General features: G+C 49.4%; 4 protein-coding genes across 6 annotated transcripts; 3 read left to right on the top strand and 1 right to left on the bottom strand.

Moving 5' to 3' along the window:
• Positions 1-230: 230 nt before the first annotated feature.
• On the top strand, positions 231-9,141 carry DLAT (dihydrolipoamide S-acetyltransferase). The gene is made up of 14 exons (XM_053963276.1): positions 231-464; positions 1,451-1,552; positions 1,806-1,930; positions 2,047-2,203; positions 3,179-3,305; positions 3,659-3,849; positions 4,236-4,405; positions 4,608-4,671; positions 5,340-5,426; positions 5,512-5,619; positions 6,068-6,183; positions 6,446-6,608; positions 7,085-7,221; positions 7,702-9,141. Exons 1-14 carry the CDS (start codon positions 246-248, stop codon positions 7,829-7,831), a joined length of 1,896 nt encoding a protein of 631 aa, XP_053819251.1. The 5' UTR covers positions 231-245; the 3' UTR covers positions 7,832-9,141.
• A 1,305-nt stretch (positions 9,142-10,446) lies between these two features.
• NKAPD1 (NKAP domain containing 1) lies at positions 10,447-14,718 on the top strand. Of its 2 annotated transcripts, none has more exons than XM_053963531.1 (5): positions 10,447-10,484; positions 11,683-11,783; positions 12,399-12,554; positions 13,032-13,085; positions 13,486-14,718. In XM_053963531.1, the coding sequence occupies exons 2-5, from the start codon at positions 11,701-11,703 to the stop codon at positions 14,009-14,011; spliced, it is 819 nt and encodes a 272-aa protein (XP_053819506.1). In that variant the 5' UTR covers positions 10,447-10,484; positions 11,683-11,700; the 3' UTR covers positions 14,012-14,718. The 2 variants fall into 2 exon arrangements, with proteins under 2 accessions (XP_053819506.1, XP_053819505.1); XM_053963530.1 differs by lacking the exon at positions 10,447-10,484 and adding an exon at positions 10,894-11,053.
• A 664-nt stretch (positions 14,719-15,382) lies between these two features.
• Positions 15,383-19,054, top strand: SDHD (succinate dehydrogenase complex subunit D). Its single transcript, XM_053963468.1, has 4 exons — positions 15,383-15,457; positions 15,932-16,036; positions 17,072-17,216; positions 18,412-19,054. The coding sequence occupies exons 1-4, from the start codon at positions 15,412-15,414 to the stop codon at positions 18,575-18,577; spliced, it is 462 nt and encodes a 153-aa protein (XP_053819443.1). The 5' UTR covers positions 15,383-15,411; the 3' UTR covers positions 18,578-19,054.
• A 1,074-nt stretch (positions 19,055-20,128) lies between these two features.
• IL18 (interleukin 18) lies at positions 20,129-27,886 on the bottom strand. Of its 2 annotated transcripts, none has more exons than XM_053963464.1 (5): positions 27,804-27,886; positions 22,747-22,820; positions 21,484-21,621; positions 20,569-20,714; positions 20,129-20,443 (listed from the first exon to the last, which is right to left on the bottom strand). In XM_053963464.1, the coding sequence occupies exons 1-5, from the start codon at positions 27,869-27,871 to the stop codon at positions 20,228-20,230; spliced, it is 642 nt and encodes a 213-aa protein (XP_053819439.1). In that variant the 5' UTR covers positions 27,872-27,886; the 3' UTR covers positions 20,129-20,227. The 2 variants fall into 2 exon arrangements, with proteins under 2 accessions (XP_053819439.1, XP_053819440.1); XM_053963465.1 differs by lacking the exon at positions 27,804-27,886 and adding an exon at positions 23,684-24,175.
• Positions 27,887-27,960: the final 74 nt, after the last annotated feature.

Raw genomic sequence — 27,960 nt, 5'->3', positions numbered from 1 at the left:
TCCCTGCCAGGGAGCTGTGCGGAGCCACACGGAGCCCCGCTCTGCCCGCGCCGAGCCCCCGGCAGCCGGCCGGGCCGCCGCGCTGCGGGCGGGGCGGCGCTGAGGCGGTGCCTGAGGCGGGCCCGCTCCCGCCCGCCGCCGCTTTACGGCCGCCCCAGTGTCGCGCCGCGCCGCCCGCACGGAGGTCACCGAGCGCCGCCGGCCCCGGTCCGCCCGGCCCAGCCCGGCTCCAGCCCAGCCCCAGCATGTGGCGGGTGTTGGCGCGACGCGTGTCCCGGGGCGCGGCCCGGCCGCCCGGCCTGGTGCGGCCCCGCCGAGCGCTCGGGGCCGGGGTCGGGGCCGGGGCTGGCCCGGCCCGGCGCGGCCCGGTCTGGGGCGGCCCCGCGCCTCGCCCGCTGCTGCCGCCGCCCGCCTGGCCCCGGCTCGTGCCGCGCCGCTGCTGCAGCCTCCCGGCGCACCAGAAGGTGAGAGTCACCCCCGGGCCCCGGGCTGTCCCCCGTGCCCCCTCCCTGCCCCGTGCTGTCCCCAATCCTGCCCCCGTCCCTGCCCCTTCGCTTTCCCCGTCCCTGCCCCTTCTCTTTCCCGAATCCTGCCCTTTCTCTTTCCCCCTCCCTGCCCCTTCTGTTCCCCCCTCCCTGCCCCTTCTCTTTCCCGAATCCTGGCCCTTCTCTTTCCTCCTCCCTGCCCTTTCTCTTTCCCCCTCCCTGCCCTTTCTCTTTCCCCCTCCCTGCCCTTTCTCTTTCCCCCGTCCCTGCCCCTTTTCTTTCCCCGTCCCTGCCCTTTCTCTTTCCCCCTCCGCGTTTTCCGTCTCCCCTCCCCGTGCGGCTCAGTTCGCCCCGGGGATTGAGATCATCAAGGCTGGGGAAGTCCCGCAGGATAAGCGAGCCAGCGCTGCCGCTGGAGCCCCCCACCCACACGGCTCTTAGACGCCCCCGGGGCTGGGGACTCCGCCACCTCCGTGGGTAATCCTGTTCCAACGCCTGGCCGCCCAAACTGGGAGAAAATCGGTGGGTTTTGTGTCTTTGGCACCACTTAGGCTCAAGCCCCTGGGTGGCTGTTGGTCCTTTATCCCAGCACCGCTGTTGGTCCTTGTCAGACCCAGGCCAAGCCCTGGCTCTCTGGAACCTTTTCTTGGTAGAATCGTGGAGTGTTAAGGGGTTGGAATGGACCTTAAAGCCACGTGCAGGGACACCTTCCACTGTCCCAGGTTGTTCCAAGCCCCACCCAGGCTGACCTTGAACACTTCCAGGGATGGGGCAAGCACAGCCTCTGCCCTCAGCACCCAGTGTGGCTTTGCCAGGGATCTTCACCAGCAGCTTGGGGCAGTGCTGGGGATTTGCAGCAGATCCGTGCCCCACATCCCACGCTGAGCTGAGGATCTGTCTCTGTCCCGTGTGTGCTCCCTGCTGCTGGATCTGTCTGGGCTGTGACACTGCCCTGTCCCTCACAGGTGGCCCTGCCAGCGCTGTCCCCCACGATGCAGATGGGCACCATCGCGCGCTGGGAGAAGAAGGAGGGGGACAAGATCAACGAAGGGGATCTCATAGCAGAGGTATCCTGGGGACGAGGCTGGGCTGGTGTCTCTTGAGCTGCACGTGTGGCCTGGGGGCTGTCCCTGGCTGAAGACAGATTTGGGATCCCAGATCCCAAGGGATGCTGGTGGGAAGGAGTGGCTGTCAGCCTCTCAGAGCCGGTTTGAGGGCAAACTTCCCTAGAGCTGCTGCCTCAGGGTGATTTCTCCAGAGCTGTGACCCTACAACACACTGTGAGGCTCTGGGCTCACCATTTCCTGTTCTCTCTCAAAGGTGGAGACAGACAAAGCTACAGTTGGCTTTGAGAGCCTGGAAGAATGTTACCTGGCCAAGATCCTGGTGCCTGAAGGAACGAGGGATGTTCCTATTGGGGCTGTCATATGCATCACAGTAGAAAAGTATGTATTTTCCTAACCCTCAATGTGAATTTTCCCTCCTGGGGCTTCTGGGGTGCCTTGAGTGAAAGACTGAGGCCATCACCTGACAGGCTTTGGGGCTCTGTGTGTTCTTCCAGGCCTGAATATATTGATGCCTTCAAAAATTACACCCTGGATTCCGCAGCAGCTGCTGCCCCCGCAGCCTCAGTGCCTCCCCCTCCAGCTGCAGCCCCCTCCCCACCACCTCAGCCTTCTCCTCAGGCCCCTGGCAGCTCTTACCCTCCTCACATGCAGGTAAGAGAGCACTGCTCCTGCTTTAAGGCTTCTTGCACTCTTTTTATGCTCCTGGCATTGCTACCTGTGGGGCATTTTGTCATAAAAACTGTCTGGAAAGGGAATTTATTGCCTGTGCCACTTCAGTTGTTGTGTGCTTAGAGCAGGTGTTGGGGGGCATCCCAGAAAGCTTTTTTGATAAATTCATTTCAGCATCCCAGCTGCTGGTGGAGGAGAGACTTGTCCCTCCAGGCTTGTTGTCTTGAAAAATGTGCCAAATCTGCATTACTTGGGCAGTTGTGGTATAAAAAGCCCTTGTGCTTAGTGTGAGTAAGCTCTGCTCATATCTCAGAGCAGAACTCCAGTCTGTGGTGCTCTGCTGACCACACCAGATGTGTCTGTGGGTGACCAGTAATGAACTGTGTTTGTGGGTATAACCTTTTTGCTCTGCTTAGGTTTTGAAGTGTATCCACTGATGGATTTGAGCACTTTGTACAGGGGGTTGCTTTGAAAAAGAAACTCTGGAATATTGAACCCCATCCCACAGATGAAGCATGTGGGAACTGATTTGTCTGAGATGTTCTAAAACAGTAATAAAAGAATTAATGAATGGCTTCTAAATTTGTGTTTTGGCTACTAAAGTTGCTTTCTTCCCTCTGCTTGCCCCCTCTGCCCAGTTTTGCTCCCCGTGTGTGTGTCACAGTGACAAAGTGACTTGCTGCAGCCTTCCTTAGCCTTGCAGGGTGATGGCAGTGATGATCATTTTGATTTATCCATTTCTTGTCCTCTGCTCTTGCTTGCTCTGCTGCTCAGGCCTTGCTAAAAGAAGCCAAAGCAGCAGAGTGGGACAGCTCTGCTTGGCTGTCCTGGAGCCAGACCCAGGAGTGCATTAAAGCTGCTTCTTTAGGTTGGCATCATTTCCCAGGAGGTCACAGTGTGTTCCTGAGCCTTCTGGGTGAGCAGGATGTGACTGTGTTGTGTTCTGTGCCTTCCCAGATCACCCTCCCTGCTCTGTCACCCACCATGACAATGGGCACAGTGCAGAGGTGGGAGAAGAAGGTTGGGGAGAAGCTGAATGAGGGAGACTTACTGGCCGAAATTGAGACAGACAAAGCCACAATCGGTGAGTCCCCAGCCAGGGTGGGTGAGGTGCCCTTGGAAGGGTCCTGAGCAGCCTCTGCCAGCTCCTCTGGCTGCTCAGGGGGTGGTGCTGTGGGACAGGCTTTGTTAACATCTCATTCCACTGGAGAGCCAAACATTTGTCCTTTTTTTACATGAACGTTTCCATGTGCGAAGTGGAATTTCAGAACTCCTAAAGTGCTCCTAAAAGCACTTTTATTTCCTCATCAATCCTTCTTAGCAAGTGTGTGGAGAGGTTCCCTGCTGGAAAGGATTCTCCTGCTTCAGCTGCCAGTCTCCAGCAGCAGCACTTGGAGCAGCTCTTCAGTTCCTCAGTGTTGTTTCTCTCCCCTGCAGGCTTTGAAGTGCAGGAGGAAGGCTACCTGGCAAAGATCTTGGTGCCTGAAGGAACAAGAGATGTGCCCTTAGGAGCTCCTCTGTGCATCATTGTGGAGAAGGAGGCTGATATTCCAGCCTTTGCTGACTACCAGGCTGCTGCAGTCACTGACATGAAGGCAGCAGCTCCTTCTCCTCCTCCTCCTCCACAGGTAAGGAGAAGTCAGGGGCACCACTGACCCGAGCTGCTGTTGACAGTGTGAAGCCCAGGCTTCAGGAGGAATGTTCTGATTTGTGAGTGCAAGGCTGATCTGTGTGTTGAGAAGTGATCACTGATTTGCCCTCCAACACTTACAGCAGGTTTCATTCATTCTCATCTTTTTCCCAGCTTGTTGCTTGTGCCTCCTCATCCTTGAAAATAGGGAGCATAAGTTCTTTGTTTTATTTGGTGTATAGCTCAGCTGACCTCCTTCCCAGTGAGTTTCTGATTTCATTTCTGGGAGCCTTTGTGCAGATGAGTCATTATCTCTTGATTGATAATTAGATGGGCCAGTTCTCTTGCTGTGGGTTCCACTGATGGCTTTGATTCTTTGTTAAGGTGATGGCACCTCCTGCAGCTGCTCCTCCTCCTCCCCAGCCTGCTGCTGCTCCTGCTCCAGCAGCCCCCTCAGCGGGGCCACCCCGCAAAGGAGGAAGGGTCCTGGTCAGTCCCCTGGCAAAGAAGTTGGCAGCAGAGAAAGGAATCGACCTTACCCAAGTGAAAGGTACCTTTCCTTTCCACTTCTTTGCTCTCACTGTCAGTTTTCTGTCCCTGTAGATCCATATTTTCCTGTTCTTCCTGACTGTGCAGCTGTGAGCCAGGAGTTGTGTTCAGTGATTCTCTCTGTTGAATAAAACTTTGCTTTAGAAGCAAAGCCATGTCGGAAATATTCAAAATGTTCTCCCATTTTCCTTTGCCTCTTTCAGGTACTGGACCAGATGGCAGAATCACCAAAAAAGATGTGGAGTCATTTGTGCCATCAAAAGCTGCTCCAGTGAGTAGGCTGGAAATCTGTGGGAATGGGTGTTACAGCAATGGAAAGGCTCTGTGGAAGGGCAGTTCCTGCATGGAACTGGCATTGCTGGATTGTGTGGGTGGTGGTGACTGTAAGGTTGGGAAATCTAACCTGCCAGAAACACTGATGAAGCCTTCTCCCTTTGTTTGTCCCTTTGATATTCCACTAAGAAAAAAAATAGTGTGCTCCCAAGCCTTCCTTTGGCTGCTAAATCTGCACGGGCTGAGCTCACCCAGTCCCAGCTGGTCCAGCATTGCTGAAGAGAGGGGATCAAAGGAAAGCCAGACCTAGCAAACCCCAGCCTGTTGCTGCTGCCCCAGAAGTGTTCTGATGCTGTGGTTTGTGTTGTCCCTGAGCTGATGGAGGTGTTTCTCTGTGTGCTGCAGTTTGGGAGAGCCCCCCAGCACTGTACAACAACTAGAGCAGGACTGGCTGGTCTGGGAGCTTCACAGCAACACATCTCGGTGTCGAGCTGCTAAAACACTCCATACTGCGTTTTGTAGCCAAATGTAGGGGTCAGAAGGAGCCTGGTGGGCACTGGAGAGGTGGAAATAGCTGCTGCTCTTCCCAAGAGGCAGCTTGGCCTCAGCACTGAGCTGCAGGTGCTCTTTGGGTGTTTCTGGCGGTGACGCTGGTGTTCCCTGCAGGCTGCAGCTCCGGAGGCAATTCCTGCTGCAGTGGGGGCAGCACCCGAGGGGACCTTCACGGACATCCCCATCAGCAACATTCGCAGGGTAAGGCTCCAGTCTTTTCCAAGATCACTGGTTGAGCTGGGAATGTTCCAGGCTGATTTGTGTTCCGTGCCCTGCACACCCCCAGGTCATTGCTCAGAGGCTGATGCAGTCCAAACAAACGATACCTCACTACTACCTGTCCATCGATGTCAACATGGGAAAAGTCCTGGTGCTAAGGAAAGAGCTCAATCAGGTGAGTTCTAGGATCTTGGCTTGGGAAAAAAACCATTATTTTCAGTGCCTTTTGTGGGTCAGTTCTGGACTGTCTGTGACAGAATGAGATTTTCCTCACGTCTGCTGATTCCTGACTTCCCTAAGGGGCTCTTCTCAGCTCTGCTTGGTGGTGATTCATTATTTCAGGTGGAAAATAAAAGGATAGAAAGCTTTATAATAGTAAGAAAGGTAAAAAAAATTAGGCAGAATAATAATTCTAAGCCAAGTTTGAGGAAAACGAAACATTTAAAAAAACCTATGTTCTTCAATTATGGAGATACTTCCACCTTCTAGATTATCCTTGAATTTTAATGCTTGCAAGTGGTGTGATTGTTTTCTAATGTCCCCTGTGAACTGCAGTGACTACCCTCATCAGCTGGGGGGATGTGCAGGGGACAAACTGACACCTGGAATCTCTTTTTTTGCAGGAGGTCTCGGAGAACATTAAGCTTTCTGTCAATGATTTCATAATTAAAGCTTCTGCATTGGCATGCTTGAAGGTGCCTGAGGCAAATTCTTCATGGATGGACACAGTTATTAGGCAGTAAGTGTATGGCATGGTCAGAGCCAGAAAATTCCTTTGTTCATGGCAAAACAGAACTTCTGCTGGGATTTGAGGGAGGGGAAAAATACGATGTGAAGGTGAGAGGTTCTGTTAAAGTGATAAAATCTTTGAGTCTGAGGCTGGTGGGCAAGGTGAAATAATTGTCACAAATTCATGTTAAATTTGGGTTAATCTGGACTGTTTTGATTTTTTTCTGTTTGCTCCCTTGCTGGAGTGATTTCAGCTGCTGTGTGTGTTGCAGGAACCACGTGGTGGACGTGAGTGTGGCTGTCAGCACCCCCGCAGGGCTCATCACCCCCATCGTCTTCAACGCCCACATCAAGGGCCTGGCTGCCATCAGCAAGGACGTGGCTTCCCTGGCAGCCAAAGCCCGGGAAGGGAAGCTCCAGCCTCACGAATTCCAGGTGAGAAACCCATGGTGGTGTTAAACTCTGCTGCTCTTGGCTTGTTTAAAAGGAGCAAAGGCTGTTTTGTGATGTTTGAGCCTTGTTCAGTAATCACAGAATATCCTGAGTGGGAAGGGACTCACAGGGACCATTGAATGCAGCCCCTGGCCCTGCACTGACACCCCCAAATCCCACCCTGGGCATCCCTGGCACTGCTGTCCAAAGGTTCCTGGAGCTCTGGCAGCCTCGGGGCTGTGCCCATTCCCTGGGGAGCCTGGGCAGTGCCAGCACCCTCTGGGGAAGAGCCTTTCCCTGATCTCCATCCCAAATTCTCCTGGCACAGCTCCAGCTGCTCCCTGGATCCTGTCCCTGCTCACCAAAGAGCCTCCCCTCATCAGGAAGCTGCAGACTGGAAGGAGGTCCCCCCCTCTCCTCATATTCCCACATAAACCAGTATTTTGAGTTTGCCCATGAATGTGTGTGTTTTCTTTTAGGGTGGGACTTTCACGATTTCCAATTTAGGAATGTATGGGATTAAGAATTTCTCTGCCATAATCAATCCACCTCAAGCCTGCATCCTGGCAGTGGGTTCCTCAAAAGAAATACTAGTGCCAGCTGATAATGAGAAAGGGTGAGTTTTCATCTGATCCTGAGCTCAAACCCTGAAATCATGCCTAGTTTCCTAACACCTACATTAGATAATAATTGTAAAAACCCTAAAATGTACTGTTGACACAGTGCTTTCAGTGCCTGCTTCAATTTGCATTTAAGGAAAGCCTAAAGGATGGATCCTGTATCTAATATCCCCTTGCTTGCAGCTAAAAGGGTTGTTTTCCTTTGTGTGGGGCTGTCTTTTCTGCTGCAAGGACAGCTGAGCTCCCTGCCCTAAGGGGAACACCCAGAGGTGTTTTTAGTGCCTGTGGGGAGTTCCTTCCTTGGTTTTCCTCAGAGAAGGAATGAACAAGATCTGCTCCCCAGTGCAGCTGGGGGAAACATCTGTCACCAAGCTCCAGCTGCTATTCCTGGCTCTCTAAGTAGCTTTTTCTGCTGTGTAAGTGGCACTGCCTTGCAGAGGAGTGTGTTAACCCTTTTTTTGTTGTTTTTCTCCCAGCTTTGACGTGGCCAGCATGATGTCTGTCACCCTGAGCTGTGATCACCGTGTTGTGGATGGAGCAGTTGGAGCACAGTGGCTTGCTGAGTTCAAGAAATTCCTTGAAAAGCCAGTAACCATGCTGCTATAATTTAACCATGCAAAACAGAATTTTCGTGGGTCACACTGTTGTGTTTTAAACAAGCTATTTAGACTTTAGTGTTCAGACTTTGAGAGAGTTCCTTTTTTTATTTAAAAAATGTATTATATTATCTGGTAATGTTATTTACCAGTCTGTACAGAAAAAAAAAAAAAAAGTTTGCAAAAGTGCTTTTCAGAGCAATATTACAGCTACACTGTATTTTTATACAGTTAGTTAACTTGCAAACTCTTCCAAAACAGAGTTAAGCATCCCAGATTTTAAACAATAAACAAAATTATCCTGGCATTGTGCCAGCTGCTTCTAAACTCGGGTGCCCAGGGGGTGCATACCAACAGTTCCACGACCTCGGTGTTGTCAGAGACTGGAATTTCAAACATCTCGTGACAGGAGCTCAGGTGAGATGGCCACAGAGGGGTGCCAGGAGGAGGGGAGCTCCCCCACATCCTGTTCTGGGCTGGGGAGATGGCACAGCACTGGAGTGCCTGGGGTAGTGTCTCAAAGGCCAGCACGGCTGTTCCAAAGCCTTTTTGGAATTTGGCACTGGCCGGGACCTTCTGAGCTCCGTGATCCCTTTTGAGCACTTTAAGGGGAAAGAGCACTGCTGTCTGTGGGGTCACAGCTCTGGGGCTGTGCTGTCTCCTCACCACTCTCACTGACATCTGCTTTTGCTGTGGAAACTCTGTAGCTGCTGTTCCTCTGGCTGAGTTAACCCCGGGCTCCGGTGCCATGGAAGTAACTGTTTTGCAGAATGTTCCAGGTGTGTTGGAGGGCAGTGTAGACAAATCACACATGTTGATAACCCCACCAGGGGATGTTAATCATGTGAGGACTGGGATGTTCGGGATTTTTCATTTCAGGCGTTCTAACATAGGAAGCTCTGACTTAAGCCACTGGAATTGCAGACGTCCCCTGGATTGTCTATGTTTGTCCAGCCCCAGTGAAGCTGCAGAATGTGCTCTCCATGTACATATTGTATGTAAGGTGCTTCTCTAGTCTGTTGGACTCGTGTCCACTTACCCCAGGCATTGCACCCTGCAAGGGCTGCAGTGCTGAACGTTCTGAAATTCCACTTCGCACATGGAAATGTTCATGTAAAAAAAGGACAAATGTGCAGTCATGACAGAGTGACCAGGAGAATTAAATAGGGGGGCAGAGTTGGAAAAAAAGGAAGAAGTTGTTCAGGCTGATCCTGTTATTCTGTATATTGCATTAAGTACTGTCTCCTGTAAAATTCTACATAATTCACTAAAGATACTGAAAGAAAATACTGTGGAAATTAAATATTTTTGTGGGAACTATTTAGTGTCTGGTTGCTGTGATGCCTTGCTTAAGCGCAAAAAAAACAAAAAAGTGCATTAAGATTCTGGATTTTCTTGAATGACCTGAAATACCCTGATTCCAGACTGGCTCTAGTGAACCCATGATCCATTAAACGTTTGGAATTGACAACTACTAAACCATGTCCCAGTGCTTTTCTCTTCAGTTGTGTGTGGCTTTCCTGCTCTGGGTCAGTGCTCTGCAGCCTTTCAGTCTCACAGTGCAACTCTCCCTATTAACCTGAAATTTAATCACAGATCTTGCCAGACATTTGCTGTTTGCTGCCTGCAGCTTCCTCTCTGCGCTGTCCAGCTGCGGGGCTGTGTGTGACACATCGTGCCAGCATTAAATACTTGAGGAGAGCTGCTCTAGCCATGGGACCCTGTCCATTTATTTAACAAAAACACACCACCACATCCCTGCTGTCCCTTCAGTAAAGCGTGCAGGCATTGGTGGTTCTTTATTACAGCACATAGCAAGTACTGTGACTAAATATTCAAGAATTCTTTGAAGATTTACAGTCTTTACTCATTTTTTTCATGAGTTTGGTGGTGCTGCTATTCCTCCAACCTTCCTTTTCTCCTTGCATCTCTACAGGCATTTGAGATATTCACCTCTCATGAGTAAAAAGTGAATTAAAAATTCCCTTAACCCCACTCCTACCAAAGATTTTCACTCTGGGCTTTTGTTGTGTAGTCTGCCAAAACTTCAAGAAGTTTCAGTCGTTCACCCAAGCTGTGTTTCTGCAGAAGTATCTTACAACAGCTTTGCTAAATGCTGGCTAAGAATATCCACAATTACAGAAAACAATTAATTAAAAGGCAATTTAAAAAATTAATTAAATTATAAATACGACCCAAAACTGATTAAAACGATCATTTAATATTTTATTAAAACCATTACTTAAAACTGAATTCAAACCATTCCTTAAAATGGAATTTAAACCATTCCTTAAAATGGAATTTAAGCCATTACTTAAATTTTACTGGTTAAGTAATTGATTTAAGCTATTAACGAGTTCCATCGTTTCCAGCATTACCCAGCCACAGTGTTTCTGGGAATTTCTGGGCTATTTTTCCCCCAAAAGAGGATTTCTTTAGAGCAGCCACCGGCTGTCCCGGGCCATCCCCAGCTCCGGCAGCGGGGCCCAGGCGGTCCGAGCCGCGGGGGCAGCGCGGGGCTGGATCCGGTGCCGGGCCGGGCCCGTTCGGGGCGGTACCGGGCCCGTTCGGGGCGGTTCGGGTCCGTTCGGGGCGGTTCGGGCCCGTTCGGGGCTGTCCCGGGTCCGTTCGGGGCGGTTCGGGTCCGTTCGGGACAGTACCGGGTGCGTTCGGGGCGGTTCGGGCCCGTTCGGGGCTGTCCGGGTGCGTTCGGGGCGGTTCGGGTCCGTTCGGGGAAGTTCGGGTTCGTCGGCGCGGTTCGGCTCCGTTCGGGGCTGTCCCGGGCCCGCTCGGGGCTGTCCGGGCCCGTCTGGGGCGGTACCGGGTCCGTTCGGGGCTGTCCGGGCCCGTTCGGCGCGGTTCGGGTCCGTTCGGGGCTGTCCCGGGTCCGTTCGGGGTGGTTCGGGTCCGTTCGGGGCGGTTCGGGTCCGTTCGGGGCTGTCCGGGTCCGTCCCGGAGCCCGCGGCCCTCACGGCCCTCACGGCCCTGGCGGCGCCGTTGCCCGGGAGACGGCGCCGGAAGCGGCGCGCGCGCGGCCCCGCGCGTTTCCGCGTCCCCCGCCCGGCCCGGCCCGGCCCGGCCCGGCCCCGCCGCCGCAAACACCGCCAGCACCGGCACCGGCACCGGCACCGCGCCCGGGCCGGCCCGCGGCAGCGCCCGCAGCATGTCCCGCGTGCCCGTGGGGAAGGTGCTGCTGCGCAACGTCATCCGCCACACCGGAGCGCACAACAAGGTGAGGCCCCGGCCGCCCGCGCCCAGCGGGGCCTGCGGCGCCGAGCTGCGGGGACACCGTGAGCGTGCGGGGACACGACGGTGTGCGGGGACATCCCGGGCTGCGGGGACATCCCGGTGGTGCGGCTCCTGCTGATGCTGCGGGGCAGAGCGGGAGTGTTGGGCAGAAAGAAGAGTCTGGTCAGCCGGCCGCATCCTCAGGGTCGCTTTTGGTTTAACGCCGTTCCGGTTTTCCCCGAGTTTCGGTTTCTCACCCCGCTGAGGGAATATGTCTGTAGTTACTTAAAAAGTAGCAAATCTTTAATAGGTTTTGTTTTGTTTTATTTGTTGCGCTGTGTATGTGCTTTTAATTGCATGAAACAATGTGGACGTTGTGTGCACAGGCAGGATTTTAGTGCAAGATTAAGCAACTCCATTAAGTTTAGCAGAGTGTTTCATGAATCATAATTCAGCAGGTTTAAACACCACCAGGAAGTTCTCTTTTGGATACAGATATGTGTAAGTAATCCTTTGTTTTGGGATGGTAGGAAAGGTGGCTGTGAGTTTCCTTACCAGGAGTGTTGAGGTTGGTGCTGCGTGGCTGTGAATTTTCCCTGATGTTAAACTCCTTTCCCTTTCTGTGACTTTCAGCTTCAGGAAGAGACAGAAATGTGGAAAATACGGGAGTGGGAGAAGCAGACAGAAGAGACTTACTGGAAAAGGCAGAGCAGAATGCTGTCAGACACCTCCAGGTGAGACACACCACAGGAACATCCATTATCTCCTTAATGACTCCTGGAAAGAGGTCGAGCCTCTGCCTAAGCCTGACCATTGGTGTGAGATGTGTTGGGAGGTCCCCCGTGAATGAGGGGTGGCTGGGAGGGGTTCCCCACCTGAGGGGCTGCTCCCCACCCGAAGGGGCTGTTCCTTACCCGGAGGGGCTGTAAGGGGCTGTTCCCCACCCAAAGGGGCTGTTCCCCACCTGAAGGAGCTGTTCCCCACCCGAAGGAGCTGTTCCCCACCCAAAGGGGCTGTTCCCCACCTGAGGGGCTGTTCCTCACCTGAAGGAGCTGTTCCCCACCTGAAGGAGCTGTTCCCCACCTGAAGGAGCTGTTCCTCACCTGAAGGAGCTGTTCCCCACCTGAAGGAGCTGTTCCCCACCTGAAGGAGCTGTTCCTCACCTGAAGGAGCTGTTCCCCACCTGAAGGAGCTGTTCCCCACCTGAAGGAGCTGTTCCCCACCTGAAGGAGCTGTTCCCCACCCAAAGGGGCTGTTCCTCACCTGAAGGAGCTGTTCCCCACCCAAAGGGGCTGTTCCCCACCTGAAGGAGCTGTTCCCCACCTGAAGGAGCTGTTCCCTCTCCGCAGCAGCCGCATGCGCAGCGATGGCTTCGACGAGGAGGGGCACAGGGCAGACTGGAGATCCAGGAACCCGCAGCTCCTTGACCTGGTGGAAGATGATCTCCTCAGGGCCAGATCCTGGAATAAAAAGCTGTATGAATGTGAAGCCAACATGCCAGACAGGTCTGTGAGGGAATTCTGTGTGTCTGTGGTTGTAATTAAAACATCTTTTTGGAGCCCTGTACAAAAAAAAAAAAAAAAGACACATTTCTGTGTGCTGTGATGAAATAGAGCTTCAGCTCATTTTGAGAATGAATGACATGTACAAACTTCTGCCATGTCACAGAAAAACCAATCTGAGCTCATCTGTGGAGTTTCTAAGCCACACTAAGCAACAAAAGTCCAGCCCTAAGCTTAATATTTTTTACTCTACCCAATAAGCTTAAAAAAATCTCAAGAAACACAAGTCCAGAGTTGGATTTAAAGAAATCAGAGTTGTGGTTTGAGAACATAAGGTGTGTTTAAATAGCACCAACCAAATCAGTCCTATTTCCTTCCTGTCTAAACTCAGATTCATTCTGTGGCTCTGCCTTTTCAGAATTGCACTTTTGTCCTCAAATAGGTTGTCTGTTTTTAATGGATGGTTCTGCTTTCTTACAGGTGGGGGCACAGTGGATATAAAGAGTTGTACCCTGAAGAATTTGACACAGACAGGTAAGGCAGCCACCCTTACTGATGGATCCAGAATCTGCCTTCTGAGAAGCTCTGCAGGGAATTTTACAAACCGAGTTTTGAATTTTGAATAGAGATCAACCTTGAACGCAAAGCCTAACTGTTAAAAAACTCAAATCCATTAATGTGGTGTGAGTCTTAGGAGAATCTTTTGTATTAAGATAGTCAGGTTTAGCTGGATTTACCAAAATCTATGAGTCTAGGAGGTAAATAAATTCTTGCAGTATCCTGGAGAGTGGAAAAACAAGACTTTAAGACAGAATGAATTATTTTTAATCTACACCCAGCAGAATCACCATTATTTTTCAGGCTTACAGATTGGATATGAATGAGTTTCATCACTCAGTGGCTTTCAGTTCACTTCCTCCTGTTCTTTTTCCAGTGATCAGCAGGAAGGAGATGAGCAAAATGCTGTCAATGGGAAGAAGAAATCCCACCTGGGGAAGCAAACAGCCCGTGAGTCCCACAAAAGGAAAAAAACCAAGAAATCCCACAAGAAGAAGCAAAAAAAGCGCTCACACAAAAAGAGGAAGAAAAAGAAAAAGGAGCAGGAGAGAACTTCCACAGATTCCTCCCGGGGGGAGAGCGAGGGCTCAGGAGAGGAGACCCCAAGCACCCAGAAAAGAAAACACAAGCGCAAGAAAAAGCCCAGGAAAGTGCCTGCCAAGGAACCTACCTCTTCTTCTGGGCAGGAGAGTGACTTTTGCCATGCAAGCAGCTCCAGCACCAGCAGCTCTGAGGACACTGAATCCGAGGGGAAAAAGGAGAAACGGCCCCCAAGGAAGAGAAAGAAGCGCCACAACTCCGTGCCCGAGAGGCCGAGTGAGGTGCCGGAGAAGAGGAGCAAGAGGAAGAACTGGAAGGTGGCGGGGGATGAGAAATCTGAGGACAGCTCTGATGAGGACTGAGGGGTCTGGGTGCAGCTCAGAGCAGGAGGGGAGGACAGAGGCAGGTCTTTGTCACTCAGCACTGCCCCACTGCTCCAACACTGGTTTACACACGCGCTGCCAGCCCACAGGGAGCAACGAGCCTGGGCAGCCTCGGGCTCGCCAGGCAGCACTGCAGGACAGCACCTACCTGGCCCACAGGTGGGCTCGTGCTGCCAGCTTGGCTGTGATCGGGTTGTTTCTTTTCTTAAATTATGTTTGAACAGATTGCTCTTTTGGCTCACCAAAACAATGGCCAGTAGGAGAGAGGACAGGCTGATAAAGCAAGCTGGTAATAGAGGAAATGTCACTGTGACCCCCACAGTAGTTTTGTCTTCCCATCCTCCACCAAAAGCAGAGCTGTGGAGGCGTGCACAGGCTCAGCTGGACACGGAGGGGAGCTGAGGGAATATTCCCATTCCAGCTGAAGGGGCAGTGACTTCTCTAATGGTGAAAAAAAGCCACCAGTTCATTTGCTTGGTTTAGACTCCTGTCCCGAGCCTGCTGTGGACTGGCCACCATGTCTACCGTCCTTCCTTCTCTATGGGGATGCTGAAACCATTTGTGCTGACAGAGGGGCCTTGCTGGGTGTTGTGTCCTGTCTCTGCTCTGTGTTACTGGAGAAACTGGTACCAGGCCGTTCTCCCTGCGGCGAACAGCCGAGCCTTTTAATAAAAGAAATAAATGCAGATGTGTTTGATGCTTTTGTCACTGTTCTGGAGCAAAGCCCGGGGACAGAGCACAGGCCTGGGAGTCTGGGTGGTGCCTGTGTTCTCCCTGTGCTGTTTGTTTCTGCTTGAGCACACTTGCAGGAGATGAAATCAGGGCACTGGGGAAATGTGTGGAGTGATTGTTGTGTCTTGGACAAGCACAAAACAGCGGCCCCAGATCCTCACTCCAAGCCCCGATTGCTGTTCCTTGTTTCCTTTCAAATGGAAAGAAAAACGGGATGTTCACGGAGGTGTTTATTCTGTGTACAAAGGTGTTTCAGTAGTGAACACACAGGTGAGTTGCACCTGGGTCTGCTGCAGGGTTTAAGGCAGAATTCTAGAATTACAAAACGGTTTGGGCTGGAACGGAATTTAGAGATATTCCATGTCCGTGAGCACCACACCTTCCACCAGGTTGTCCAACCTGTCCTTGGGCGCTTCCAGGGATGGGACAGCCACAGCTCCTCCGGGCAGCTGTGCCAGGGCCTGCCCGCCCTCGCAGGGGAGGATTCCTTCCCAAAATCGCACCCACCGCTGCCTCCGGCCGTTCGCGGCGGCCCCGGGCAGCTCCGCGGCCGCCGCTCCCGGCCGGGCCGGTGCCCCGGAGGCGGAAGCGGCGGCGGGAGCTCGGGCGGCGCTTCCGTGTCCGGGCGCGGTGCCCTTGGAGCGGACATGGCGCTGGCGCTGCTGCGGCCGCGGCCCCGCGGGGCTGCCCTGGGTGAGTGAGGCGGGGACCGGGACCCCGGAGGGCGCGGGACCCTCGGATGGTGCGGGACCCTCGGATGGTGCGGGACCCCGGAGGGCGCGGGGTTCCGGAGGGTGCGGGACCCTCGGATGGTGCGGGACCCTCGGATGGTGCGGGACCCCGGATGGTGCGGGAACCCGGAGGGTGCGGGACTCCGGAGGGTGCGGGACCCTCGGATGGTGCGGGACCCCCGGAGGGTGCGGGGTTCCGGAGGGTGCGGGATCCTCGCATGGTGCGGGACTCAGGAGGGTGCGGGACCCTCGGATGGTGCGAAACCCCGGAGGCTGCGGAGTTCCGGAGGGGGGGGACCCCGGAGGGTGCGGGACCCCGGATGGTGCGGGACCCCAAAGGCCGTGGGACGCTCGGATGGTGCGGGATGCTGATGGCTCCGGGAGCCGGGAGGGTGGGGGTGCGGGACCCTCACGCCGCGCCCCGCTGTCCCCGCAGCTCTCCTCGGCTCGGCCCTGCTCCGCCGCCCCGCCGCGCTCGGTGCCGCCGCCGCCCGCTGCGCTCCGGCCCGCGACAGCCACGGCCCGCCCCGCCAGGGACACGGTACGGCCCTGTCTGTCTGTCTCTGTGTCTGTGTGTCTGTGTGTCTGTCTGTGTGCGGGGGTCTCGTTTTCCCGGGGTCAGGACCCGTTTTCCCCTCCTTGGAACTGCTGAACCCCAGCGCCCCGGTCTAGCGCAAGGCATCCTGCCCCTGTGGCAGGCGTTGGGATTAGATGATCCTTAAGGTCTGTTCCACCTTCTGAGTACTCAGTGATTCTGTCCAGAATGGCTTGTAAAGGACCAGATTGTGGCTCAGGTCCTCCAAGGGACCAACAGCGGTGCAGGGATAAGGAACAGAGCTGATGGAGGTGATACCCAAAGGCCATACAGGGATTTAAAAACAAGATGAGATTTAAGGTCCTTCCCATCCCAAACCAGGCTGAGTCTATCATATTTTTGGGCCACTCTAGGAGATTTTAAGTGGCAGCTGTAACAAAGAACAGAAGAGATTTACACATGGTGCAGTGGTTTTCTTGGTGTCTTGTTGGGTGATGCACAGTTAAGGGTGTTACCAGCAAAGGAAAAAATAATCCTAAATGCCCGTTGATTTAAGGGAGAACTTGTGAAATGCTGAGCGTTGTTAGATAGGGCAGTAACCGTGCAGAGATGTTATTTGTGATAAATAATGGTGCAGCTGTGGTGCCTCAGGCTGTGAGGAGTGTGTGTACCCTCACCTTCAGCAGCACTGTTACCAGTTAGTAGCACTTCAGTTTGCACTTTGCCCAAGCCCAAACTTCAGGTCCTTTGCTTTCCTTATCTTGTCACTTTCTGAATTTCTTTTCTCCGTGCCAAAACAAAGAAAAACACTTGCATTTTGGTTTAGGTGGATGGATATCTGTGTGTTAGTTGAGCACTTTGGGGGTGTTGCATTGATAATTTCACAGTCAGTTCTTGATGGTTTCAGCCTGGGCCGATGCTCCCGTCGTGTTTCCAGGTGTTGCTCACGCAGGGTTTTGGTTTGCAAACTCTCCAGATTTCAAAGCCATCCCTTCATCCCTTGGCAGAGGGGCTTTTCCCTGAGGATGTTTCTCTTTGCAGGCACTTCCAAGGCTGCATCTTTGCACTGGACAGGGGAGCGAGCGGTCAGCGTGCTGCTGCTGGGGCTGCTCCCCGCAGCCTACCTGTACCCCGGACCCGCTGTGGACTATTCCCTGGCTGCAGCCCTCACCCTGCACGGCCACTGGTAAGCACAGCAGGGCTCAACTCACAGCAGAGAAGCTTTGGTGCCTCCAAACCTCATCCTGGTCTAGTGTAAAACACCTGGAAAAAGTCTTTGGTCTCCACGTTCGGTGGCAGTCGTGATCTTTGGCAGGAGTGGTTGGACTTTGGTCTTCCTTTCTCACGCTGTTCTCGCAGTCAGAAAAAAGAATCCATAAAATCTCTGTAGTATCTTAACCTTAAGATCACTTCCTTGCCCCTGGAGGTGTAGAATCCTGGATGTTTTTAGCCCGTGGAAGAACCAGTGTGAACAGAGGGAACAGAAAGAGGACAGAGCTGTATATAAATAATACAAAAATATTCTGCCTCTAAAGCTCCGTGCACTGGCTTTGTACATCTCAGTGGTGATGAGGTTCTGCATAATAAAGAGCAAATATCCCACTAAGGAGACCCGGATGATTATTTCCTTTATTCCTGGCTGGGTGTTTGCTCAGTGTAGTTCTGCTGCTAATTAGTTCTGCTAATTAGCAGAGCTAATTAGGAGCGGATCTACATGGCTGGCCAGGCTGGCAGCATCCACCTTCCTGAGGTGATCCTGGTTTGGGAGTTCCTTGTTACAAGGATAAAGCAGATTTTCATGATACTTTGGGGGTGCCAAGTTTTTCTTAAACCTCAGTTTTGCCCTTAGGAATTTGTGCCAGGGATTCTTGCACTTCCCTTGCTCTGGGAGCTTTTTCCCAAAACAAGCATCCTGTGTCTCCTGTTGCTAGATAGTTCAAATCTGGACAGGAGTTCACTTCTAGATGTGGAAAAAACTGAAAATGTGCTAATTTCTTTGGTTGCCACTCTTCTAATCTAAACACATACCCAGGAGTCTTCTGTGCCTTTGTGACAGTGGCTGGTCCCAGATATTTCCTTGGTTTTCCTCTTTTCTAGTCAGATGAGAAGGCAGATTCCAAGGATTCTGTTTGGAGAGCTGTGGTCAGCACCTGTTTTCTCAAGAAATCTCTGAGCCAATCTGTGCATTTTCAATAGGATCTGTGGGATGTTTTGTTTTGTTTTTGAAATAGGTTCTTCCTCTTTCTGTGTGTGAACTGAGCATTCTTCAGGAAAGGCTGATGGCAGCAGGGGGGGAAAAGCGAGCTGGTAGAACGGGGACACAACGTGGATGGATTTCAGTGAGTGAACTTTGCTGATTTGAACTTTTCTCTCTTGTTCAGGGGTCTGGGCCAGGTAATTACTGATTATGTGCACGGAGATGTCCCCATTAAAGTGGCCAACACGGGGCTGTACATCCTCTCTGCCCTGACCTTCGCTGGCCTCTGCCACTTCAACTACCACGACGTGGGCATCTGCAAGGCCGTGGCCATGCTCTGGAGCCTCTGAGGAGCCCCAGCCCTGACACACACGATTGTCCTCTGCTGCCTCTGCTTCATCAGCTTGTGAGCAACGTCCTGCACCACAAAGGAACAGCCAGCGGTCCCCAGCGAGCCTGCAGGGGGCTCAGAGCTAGTTTAGAACATACAGAGAAAAAACAGGTTTAAATACAGATTTAACTGGAAAATGTCCAGTGAGAGTGAGTGGAATCGAGCTGCACTGTAAATTGGGATGAATGAATTGCATCAGTGGCAGACTTGCATAGCTAAAGGGAACTCTCCTTGTAATACCAGCTTTAATGAGTGTTTTTCTAACTGTTGGTTGATTTCCTGTTCTGTAAAACAAGCTTGGCTTGTGGAAAACTGAACTGCTTCTTCTGACATCAGTGTGTAAGGCAGACCCTGTAACTCTTTGGACGCTGGGAATTGATGTAGAAAAGGGAATACTTTTTTCTTAATCCATGCAATAAAGAATTTCCAGAAATTCTGTGTGTGCTTCTGAACCGTTTTTACTGCTTTTGGGTTGCCTAAAATGTTTTCTCTGTAGCTAGATCTGCTCTGCCTTACTTCATAAAGCAAAGAATATTTGTATGAATTAATACTTAGAGGTGACTTAATACAAGGATAATTAATGTCCCTTAGAAAATACAACAAGGATTGACGTAGAATAAAATACTTTTGCAGATTGACTTTAGGAACATTCAACTTTCAAGGTTTTTATGTTCATCAGCAACACTTTTTTGAGGTTTATTTTCTAAAAACTCTGGTCTGTGTTGTCTTGTGTGACCGAAAAGACAACAAAGAGGAGGCTGAGGGAATGTTCTGTTAGGGATTTTTTAGGGGGGAACTGAGATTGTGGTTTTTAACTTTCAGCTTCATCCTGTCTGACTTTCACATTGCTAACGAGTGGAAAACTCTTTCCACATTCTCATGGTATTGCTGTGGCACTATGAGGAAGAGAATTTGTGTTACCATCAGTGATTCTGCAATGAACCAAGTCACTGTTTGGATTCCACAAGATAGGGCTTTCTGATTTTTTTTTTTTTTTCTTTTTAATGTGGATAGGAAATGTTATTTATTAGCAAAAGCAGGTAGCTGGCCAATTTTTTGTTGGTGTTGTGGTCAGAACGGATCTGTGGTCTGGTTTAAATGCCAACATGTGTTATTTTTACTCCAGGAGGAGGAGCATGCAGATGGTGAGTCACGGGTAAGTCCCTCCGGGCAAGCTGAGGGTCTCTCATGGAAAGTGTCTGAGGTTTCCTCACACAGGATGCAGCTGGATGTGCTGTTTAAACTGCCCTGGTGAGAAATCCGTCATCTGAGAGGTTTGGCAATGTAAAAGTCTAAACCTAATTCAAAAGCTGTTGGGTCAACAGGCATTAAAGATTTTAGGGATCAAATTCTACAGGACTGTATTGACATGCACATTCTTGTTTCTTCAGTGTGTAAATCTCTTCTGTCAGAGTGGAAAACATGCTTGGCCTTTTGCCAAGAACTTGCATTTGTTTTTTTTTTTAGTAAGTACTGACAGTAGTTAAAACATAAAACTGACTTGTTTTGCATAAAGACAGACTAAAGTTTCTTCTCTGTAAAAACCAAGCTGTATTTTAAAACTGTTGAAGTGTTCCATCATATGTTGTGATTTTCATTCTGACTCAACTTAACATAAACTGATCTTCATGGTTTCGTCCACTTCATCTTTTGACAGTTTCTTTAGGATTAATTTTCTCAAGTAGCCTTCTTCCTCAAAGGCCAAGAACATTCCTTGTTCCATTGAGTATTCAAACTTAAAGGCTTTGGAGGAGCAAGATGTAAATGTCTTTTTGAAAAAGATGATGTTGCTTTCACCAGGAATTTCTTTGGGAATTTCTCCTTCCTGAGGAAGGAAAAAGGGGAGCAGGTTAATCCCAGCCCAAGCCCTGAGCAGTTTAATTCCAGCTCTGAGTTTTTAATTCTGCCTGTTGGATTTGTACCGATGAGGAGAGGGAAGCAGATCCTTACCTTGAACCTAACAATCATTTCTCCACTTTCCCTCTCACAACACATGTAATAACTTTTGTCTTCCACTTGGACACTGAAGGCCACGGGCAACCCTGCTAAGGGCGTGGTGGTTTTGTAGCAGTGAATGCTGAAATGCATCCCTTTGCCTGGAAATAAATGGGTTATTATTGATAACCTGCTCCAAGGGAGCTGCAACAACCGAATTCAGTGATGTTTTACCATTCCCCTGGCAGCTCTGGCTGTCTCACCAGGGTATTTTTTCCTGACACAAGAGCCAGGACTTGAATTTTTATGGCTTCTGGTTGTGCTTTATGCAATAAGGCAATAACCAGGGTGCAGCAAAGCAGCTGAGGTCACCAGGCAGTGTGGGGAAGGGATCAGACCCTTTTGTGTGCATGCAGAAACTGAGACTGGCATGTGGAAGTGGCTAGCTGCAAATCAGAGCATGGCTGGATATAGCTGATCCAGAAAGAAATATGGGCAATAGATAGAGTTGTAAATAAATTGCTGAAGCACTCCAAAAAGTCAAAGCCAAAGCTGTACGTTTATAGCTAATATTATTAGAAGAAAGAAGCACCTTTCAGTGCCAATACATTGAATTTTAAAAAGATATTTTGTAATCCAGCATAAGAAAAAGGAGGGAATTATTAAGAATTTTGTGATCAGAGCCAAGCAAAAATCTTAACAGCCCTTTTTCTGCATGTGACATCCTGCAGGCTTTGGTCTGACCCAGAAATCTCATCCATCACCAATGCCCAAGACACAAAATTTCACTCTCAGTTTAGTTTTCTTCTTGCAAATGAAGTTTTAAATCATTATTCTCAATCCCATGCTTGAGTGGATGATTACAAAGCACAGAACCACCTCCAGGATAAAGCAGCAGAGCAGTGGTGATGGTTTCTGTTTGGAAATTACCAGATTGCATCTCCTGGTCTGTCACGTCCTCAAAGGCAGCCGCGTTCAGGTCGGGGCGCACCACGAGCAGTTGGCTCTTCACATTCCTCAGCACTCGGTGCAGAGTCCTTTCCTTGCAGAGGGCATCACACTCCAGCTCTGCAGGAATAATAAAGCAAAATTCTTCATCTTTTAGCTGTTGTCACCTCAGGCCTTGACAGTTTGCTGCCAGCTTAACCCTGGCATTACGGATGTCACGTGAAAGGAGTTTTTAGAATGACATCAAACACATCATCTTTTACACCTCTGCTTGAAGCAGATTTCCCAGAATCTGAATTTATTTATATAAGCAAGAAAAGCTGCTGTGACTGTTAATGAGAATTCAGAAGCATCAGTTCTCTTTTGCCCAACAACTAAAGTGCATTGAAAGGTGCTGTGAGGGAAGCCACTGTGTCTTAAGAGGAATTAAAGCAACATCAGCATCACAAGTAGCAGTGAGCTGTAGCTGTATTTTTGTTTTGGTTTTTTTTGGTTTTTTTGGGGTTTTTTTGGGTTTTTTTTTGCAGCCACTCTCAGTGTGAAACTTGTCCTCTCCGGAATAGTAAGTGTGAAATGAGTAACAAAATCATAAAAGACGAGTTCTCAGCTTACCATCGTCATCTTGGTTCCAAGTGAGCAGTGAAAAAAAGGAAAGAAAAACAACATTAAGCTCTGCCCCCACAAAAGAAGTCACTTTGTGCCCAGGCAGCCACCTACATGTTCCCACAGCCCAGTGCCACCAGGGCTGCTGTCACTACAGACAGGGTTTATCTGTGAGCAAAACAAATGAAAACACAGTCATTTGAGAACTGGAGTCACCACCCGACCAGAGGCATGCAAAATACTTTTTTAGGGTTATTTAAGGGTGAGAAGGTCACTCTAAGCCTAAAACTGAGGAATAATTGCATGCAAATTTTTGGTTTTATCAGTGCCTTTAAGTGAGCAAAAGGACAAGAAGAACTCATTACAAATTGCTTTTAAAGAAGAAACTGTTTTCTAACTGACTTTTTTTCCACAAGAATGGAAATTACTCACTCACTCCAAGTCCATCCCCAGTATTCCAACGCTTCTGAGTGTCCTTTCCCAGAATTTTTTGTGAAAGCAACAAGTATTCCCCTGACTCAGCTGCTTGGCTACCACACAAACTGAAGCTTACGGGAAAGTTATGTGAAATTAGACTGACAAAGGAATTGTGTTAAATTGTGTTAAATTCAAACAGATAAGGTTATTAAATGCTCTAATTACCATCAAAATAGAGGCAGAAATTTTTTCCAAGTTCTACTGCACGCACCAGAATCTCTTCAGCACTCATCTTCACCCTGCTCCAGCACAGGGAGAGGAATCAGAGTTAAGCTTGATGCTTCTTACCCCATAAAGGGATAAAAGCTGTCTGCACAGACTGATCTTACCAGGTTCTCCCTAGAAAAGCATGAGCTTCCAAAATACCCAAAAGTTAGAACCCATTCTGACTGCCCCTAGAAAGGTCATCCCTTGTACACAAGATAATAAATGTCTTAAAAACAGGTGAACAATGGGGAGATCTGCCTCTTGCACGGGGATTTGATTGTACTATCAAAATACCCAGCTCACTCCAAAGCTTTTCCACCACTTGAAAATGACCTTTTATACAAAAAGTGAGCAATATAAACATAAGTAAACACGCACATCCAGAGGGATTAGGGTGGGAATCGCCGTGGTTTTCTTTGTCCCTCTAGCAAAGCACTTTGAGGACTGTATTTTCGAGTGATTTTTTCTCTTTGTATTTCATATGTTTTTTATGTAGCTGTAGCTGTGCAGAAGAGACGGCAGGCTCCCAGCAGCATCTTTGTTTGCAAACATGCACATGCACACCGTGGAAACGAGATACCACAACACCCAACCGTGCACCTCTCATTCTCAGCACATTAACCTCAAAGTCCTCTGTTATTCTAAAACCCAGGGGCAAGCAGAGGAAGAACTTTTGGCAGAGGACTAAAGGAAAAAGTGGCCCTTGGTTTAATGGGTAACACAAAATGACTGTGCTTCTTCCCTCGATCATAGAATCAAATAAGTTGGAAAAGACCTCCAGGATCATCAAGCCCAACCTTGAGTAGTAAAAGATGGTTCTTTAGACCTTTTACCGTTTGAAAGGAACGGCAGACGCTCAGAGGAGTTTCTGCCCGTCGGACGTGGAATGACTCACCCAGAGAAGCCGCAGGGATGCGGGGCGGGAGCAGAGGCGGCCGGCGGAGGCTCCGCGGGAGCTGCGGCCGGGCGGTGGGAGCGGGGAGAAGCGCAGGGTGCACGGGCAGGAGCACAGATGGCTCTCGGTGGTCCTTTCTGGCTCCTCGGGGATCCTTTCTGGCTCCTCGGGGATCCTTTCTGGCCCTTCGGTGGTCCTTTCTGGCCCTTCGGGGATCCTTTCTGGTTTTTCAGGAATCCTTTCTGGCTCCTCGGGGATCCGTTCTGGCTCTTCGGGGATCCTTTCTGGCTCCTCGGGGATCCTTTCTGGTTCTTCGTGAGTCCTTTCTGGCTCTTCGTGAGTCCTTTCTGTCTACTCAGGTGTCCTTTCTGGCTCCTCGGGAGTCCTTTCTGGCTCTTCGTGAGTCCTTTCTGTCTCCTCGGGGATCCTTTCTGGCTCCTCGGGAGTCCTTTCTGGCTCCTCAGGAATCCTTTCTGGCTCTTCGGGGATCCTTTCTAGCTCCTCGTGAGTCCTTTCTGGCTCCTCGGGATCCTTTCTGGCTCCTCGGGAGCTGCAGCCGGGGCAGACGCAGCTGCGGAGCTGCCGGAGTCAGGATGGGAGCTGTGCCAAGGCCACCCCGGGTCAGTGCCCCGCCGCCTCCACGGATGCCCCGGCCGGAGGGAAGCCAGCGCTGCCCTAACGCTGCCGGGAGTGGCTTTATAGCGGCTGCGGCGACCGAGATCGGGACGCTTTCCCAAGGTCTGCGCCTACGTCCGCATTTCTCGCGCAGCATTTCCCCTCCTCGCTGCAGGAGCCAGCGCCTTATGCAAATGCGGGGTTACGAGGGCGGCTTTGTGCCGCTCGCTGTCAGCCCGCTCGTCCTGTCGCTCCCGCAGCTCGGAGGCAGGTGCCGCGCCGTGCCAGCCCTGTGGGAATGCCATGGGAATCACCGCGCTGCCGCTGCTCCACTGCTGCTGGCAGCAGCGCCCAGCAATGCCGCCGTGGGCGCAGGAGTGTCCCGGGCCAGCCCCGCGTGCAGGAGCGGCCGCACGGGAGGAGTTCAGCGCGGGGATAACGCCCCGTCCCCGCATCCCGCGCTGCCCTTGGGGAGAAAGGCTGGAACTGCAGCGATTCACAGGCCCTAAAAACCAGGGCAGCGAGCCTGGGAACGAGTCATTTCCCAATGTCTTGGTTTAGGGCAAGTTTGGGAGAAAAACTCTACAGGGGTTTTCTCTAGAAAGCAAATTTAAGTGGCCTTTCTTCTAATTGGTTTGGGGAAAATATTTCTTTGGAGAAAAGTGGGAAAAACCTGTTTATTTAACAGGCAAAGCATTCACTAGCACAAAAAACGAGCAATGTGAAAAAAAAATGCATATTTTATGATTGGCTTTTCGCAGATGTTACAATGAATATTATATGTGTAATGTTGGAAAGTTATGCTGTATTAATTCTCTCCAGTGGTGTGTTGAATGTATTTTTAGGTTATAACACAGTGTTAAAATAGAAACTATACTATGTAAGATACTTTTTAACCAGCTCAAGAAAGAGATGAGATAATCAAGGAATTCTTCGCACAAAGATAACAATTACAGAAATTCCTAAATTTTCCAGAGGAGAAGAAATTATGGCTTTCCTTATCAATAGAAACGAACTTCTTCAAGCCTGACTTAGACCCGAAGGCGCCTGGGGATTAACAGAAACTTTTTGACAAGTACCAGACGAATTTCTTGTTTTAAATAAAATATATGCATAATCATAAAGTGTTTTGTATATGCAACAAGCTATTGCTTTTAAGGTTATTCCTTTATTCACAAGGCATGCTTGTCGTGGCTTCAGTGCCTGAGAGCATCCGGACGTCCGTAATTCTTTGCTTTTTATTGTCCTGCAATTGTCCTAACCCTAAATTTTTATTACTCTAATTGTATTACTATTTTTATAACCATTTTGTTATTATTAAACTTTAAAAATTTTAAAAACTAAGTGATCGGCGTTTTTCGCAAGCAATATGAAACAATAAAACTTTTTGCTGCTCTGAAGAGATGACAAACTCAGAAAAGTCCCCGTTGTGGGCTGTGCCTCGGTCACTCAGTCTCTCATCAGTCCCTGCGGCGCAGCCCGGGCTCGGCACGGTGGGCTATAGGTGAGAGCTGCCAGCTGGGTTTTCAGTCCAGAGCAGGTTTAAATAGTTCTAAGGAAAAATAAAAACCACAGCCCAGAGAACTCCTCTGCCTCAGCTAGCTAAAAACAAACTAAAAGCAAAGGAGAGCTCTGTCTCACCGTCTGTCTGTCCACAGACAACGCAGGAGCAGGAATGTGGGGGAGTGAGTGCAGTTTCTGAAAGCAAACTGTGTGCTTCTTCTTCCCCCTTCGCTCTCAGAACCAGCCCTAGAGGTGCAGAATTGATTTCTGGGCTAAACAGACAAATGGGGATATGAGCATCATAAAGTCACCCCAGTTTGTAACATCTCCGTGCCTGGATTTGCTTTTTTCTGTCACCGGTCAGAGGTTGGGGCACTCAGCCCTGCAGCCTGGCGGGTAAATTGAAGAGCCCCAAGTTGTGAGGATGCTAAAACCACCCCAAATCCCCACATCAAACCCAAACCCAAGTCCCCAAGGCATTCTCTCAGCTGCTCACATGCCTTTTACTGCTCTTGGAGGTAAAAAAAAACCCAACAAAGTTCATAGGCATGCTTTAATATCTGTAGGATAAACATGAGGCGGTGATGTTGATGTTAAAAGCACATCTTTCAACTTTATTTGAAATGGTAAAGATTAAAAAACGGCTTCTTTTCCTAATAACCCTGGATTTTGGCTGGTTTAGCCAAAAACATTTTTCAAAAATTAATGCTGTACCAATGATTTATCATTTAAGTTCAAATAACCATTCAGATCATTACTTATTTTGTATTACTTGTTGGCACTAATATTTTTGGTCAATTGATATTCCATACAAGGAGGGCTTGGTCTTTCATGTCAGCCTTTGAGAGCCTTAAAATTCGATTAGTTCACTGAACACATTGAATAAAAGGCATTTCCTTATCTTTTGTGCACATATTTGCATTTTTCAGGACCAGCTCTAACTCATACAATAGCTTTTGTGGTACAGTTTAAACTTTCATTTCTCCTGCAATTTAATATCTCAAATCTTAGAGGAACTGCAACTACCTTTAGAGTAATGGCTTAGATAACTTTTCTCCAATTTTAAAGGAACTGGAACTCTAATAAGAGTGAATTCTGTCCCCTTAGATAATTTTCTTTTAAATGTTTTAATGTTGCTTTTAGTCTGAGTTTTACTTATAGACTGTCATATCCATAAGAAAATGAAAATCCAGATGTTTAATTTGTTTTACTCCAGGTGGTCTGTTAATAAAAACTACTACCATGAAACAATTAAGTAAACATTTCAAGAACATTTTCCTAGCGTGTTCTGTCATATCTGTTTCTTAACGTTTAGATAGTAATGCTAATAACATAATTATCTATGAGATAGCTGATCAGTAAATTAAGTGGGCCATGGCAGCTTATTAAAAATAATACTTTGAGAAAGTATTTAGTTCTTGTTCCTTCAGGAGTTTGATTTCTCATGCTGATATTTTAATTTCCTCTATTGATTATGTGTGTGAGATTCATGTACTTTCTTCAAAACAGAAAATAGAAAAAGAAAGAAAAGAAAAAAAAAAGGAAAAAAATCCCCAAGTCAAAGGCAAAGTTTACATAACATTACATACCATAAATTCTACACCATAATGTAAAACATCTAATACAGCACAACATTATCATAAATTCTGATCTTGCAATCATTTATTTTACTGTAGCGAACAAAGACATGTTTTACCTACAGCAGTGAAAATGAGCCTCGGGAACTGTACAGTTTTATTCTCCATTCTTTAGCAAGAGAGAGAAAATCCAGTCTTGGCAGCCGTGTATTGTGGCAGCGTTACTCATTTTAGTGTTACTCATTTTAGTGTTTTTATGCATTTTAGTGCTTTTACTCATTTTAGCGCTGTTACTCATTTATAGTGTTTTTATGCATTTTAGTGTTTTTACTCATTTTAGCGCTGTTACTCATTTTAGTGTTTTTATGCATTTTAGTGTTTTTACTCATTTTAACGCTGTTACTCATTTTAGTGCTGTTACTCACGTTAGTGCCTGGCCGCTCACATTGCACTCATTTCTGGCTCGATTCTTTGAGGCAGATCCATTGCACATTCCAAGAAACTCATTCCAAGGTGAAATTTGACGGGAACGGTTTGAGGAACTGTTCAAAGCTTTAATTGATGGATGGGCCCGGGCCGGAG

The sequence above is a fragment of the Vidua chalybeata genome, chromosome 23 (assembly GCF_026979565.1).
Source record: "Vidua chalybeata isolate OUT-0048 chromosome 23, bVidCha1 merged haplotype, whole genome shotgun sequence".
In the NCBI taxonomy this organism is placed as follows: domain Eukaryota; kingdom Metazoa; phylum Chordata; class Aves; order Passeriformes; family Viduidae; genus Vidua; species Vidua chalybeata.
This window is presented reverse-complemented; position numbering and strand designations above follow the sequence as displayed.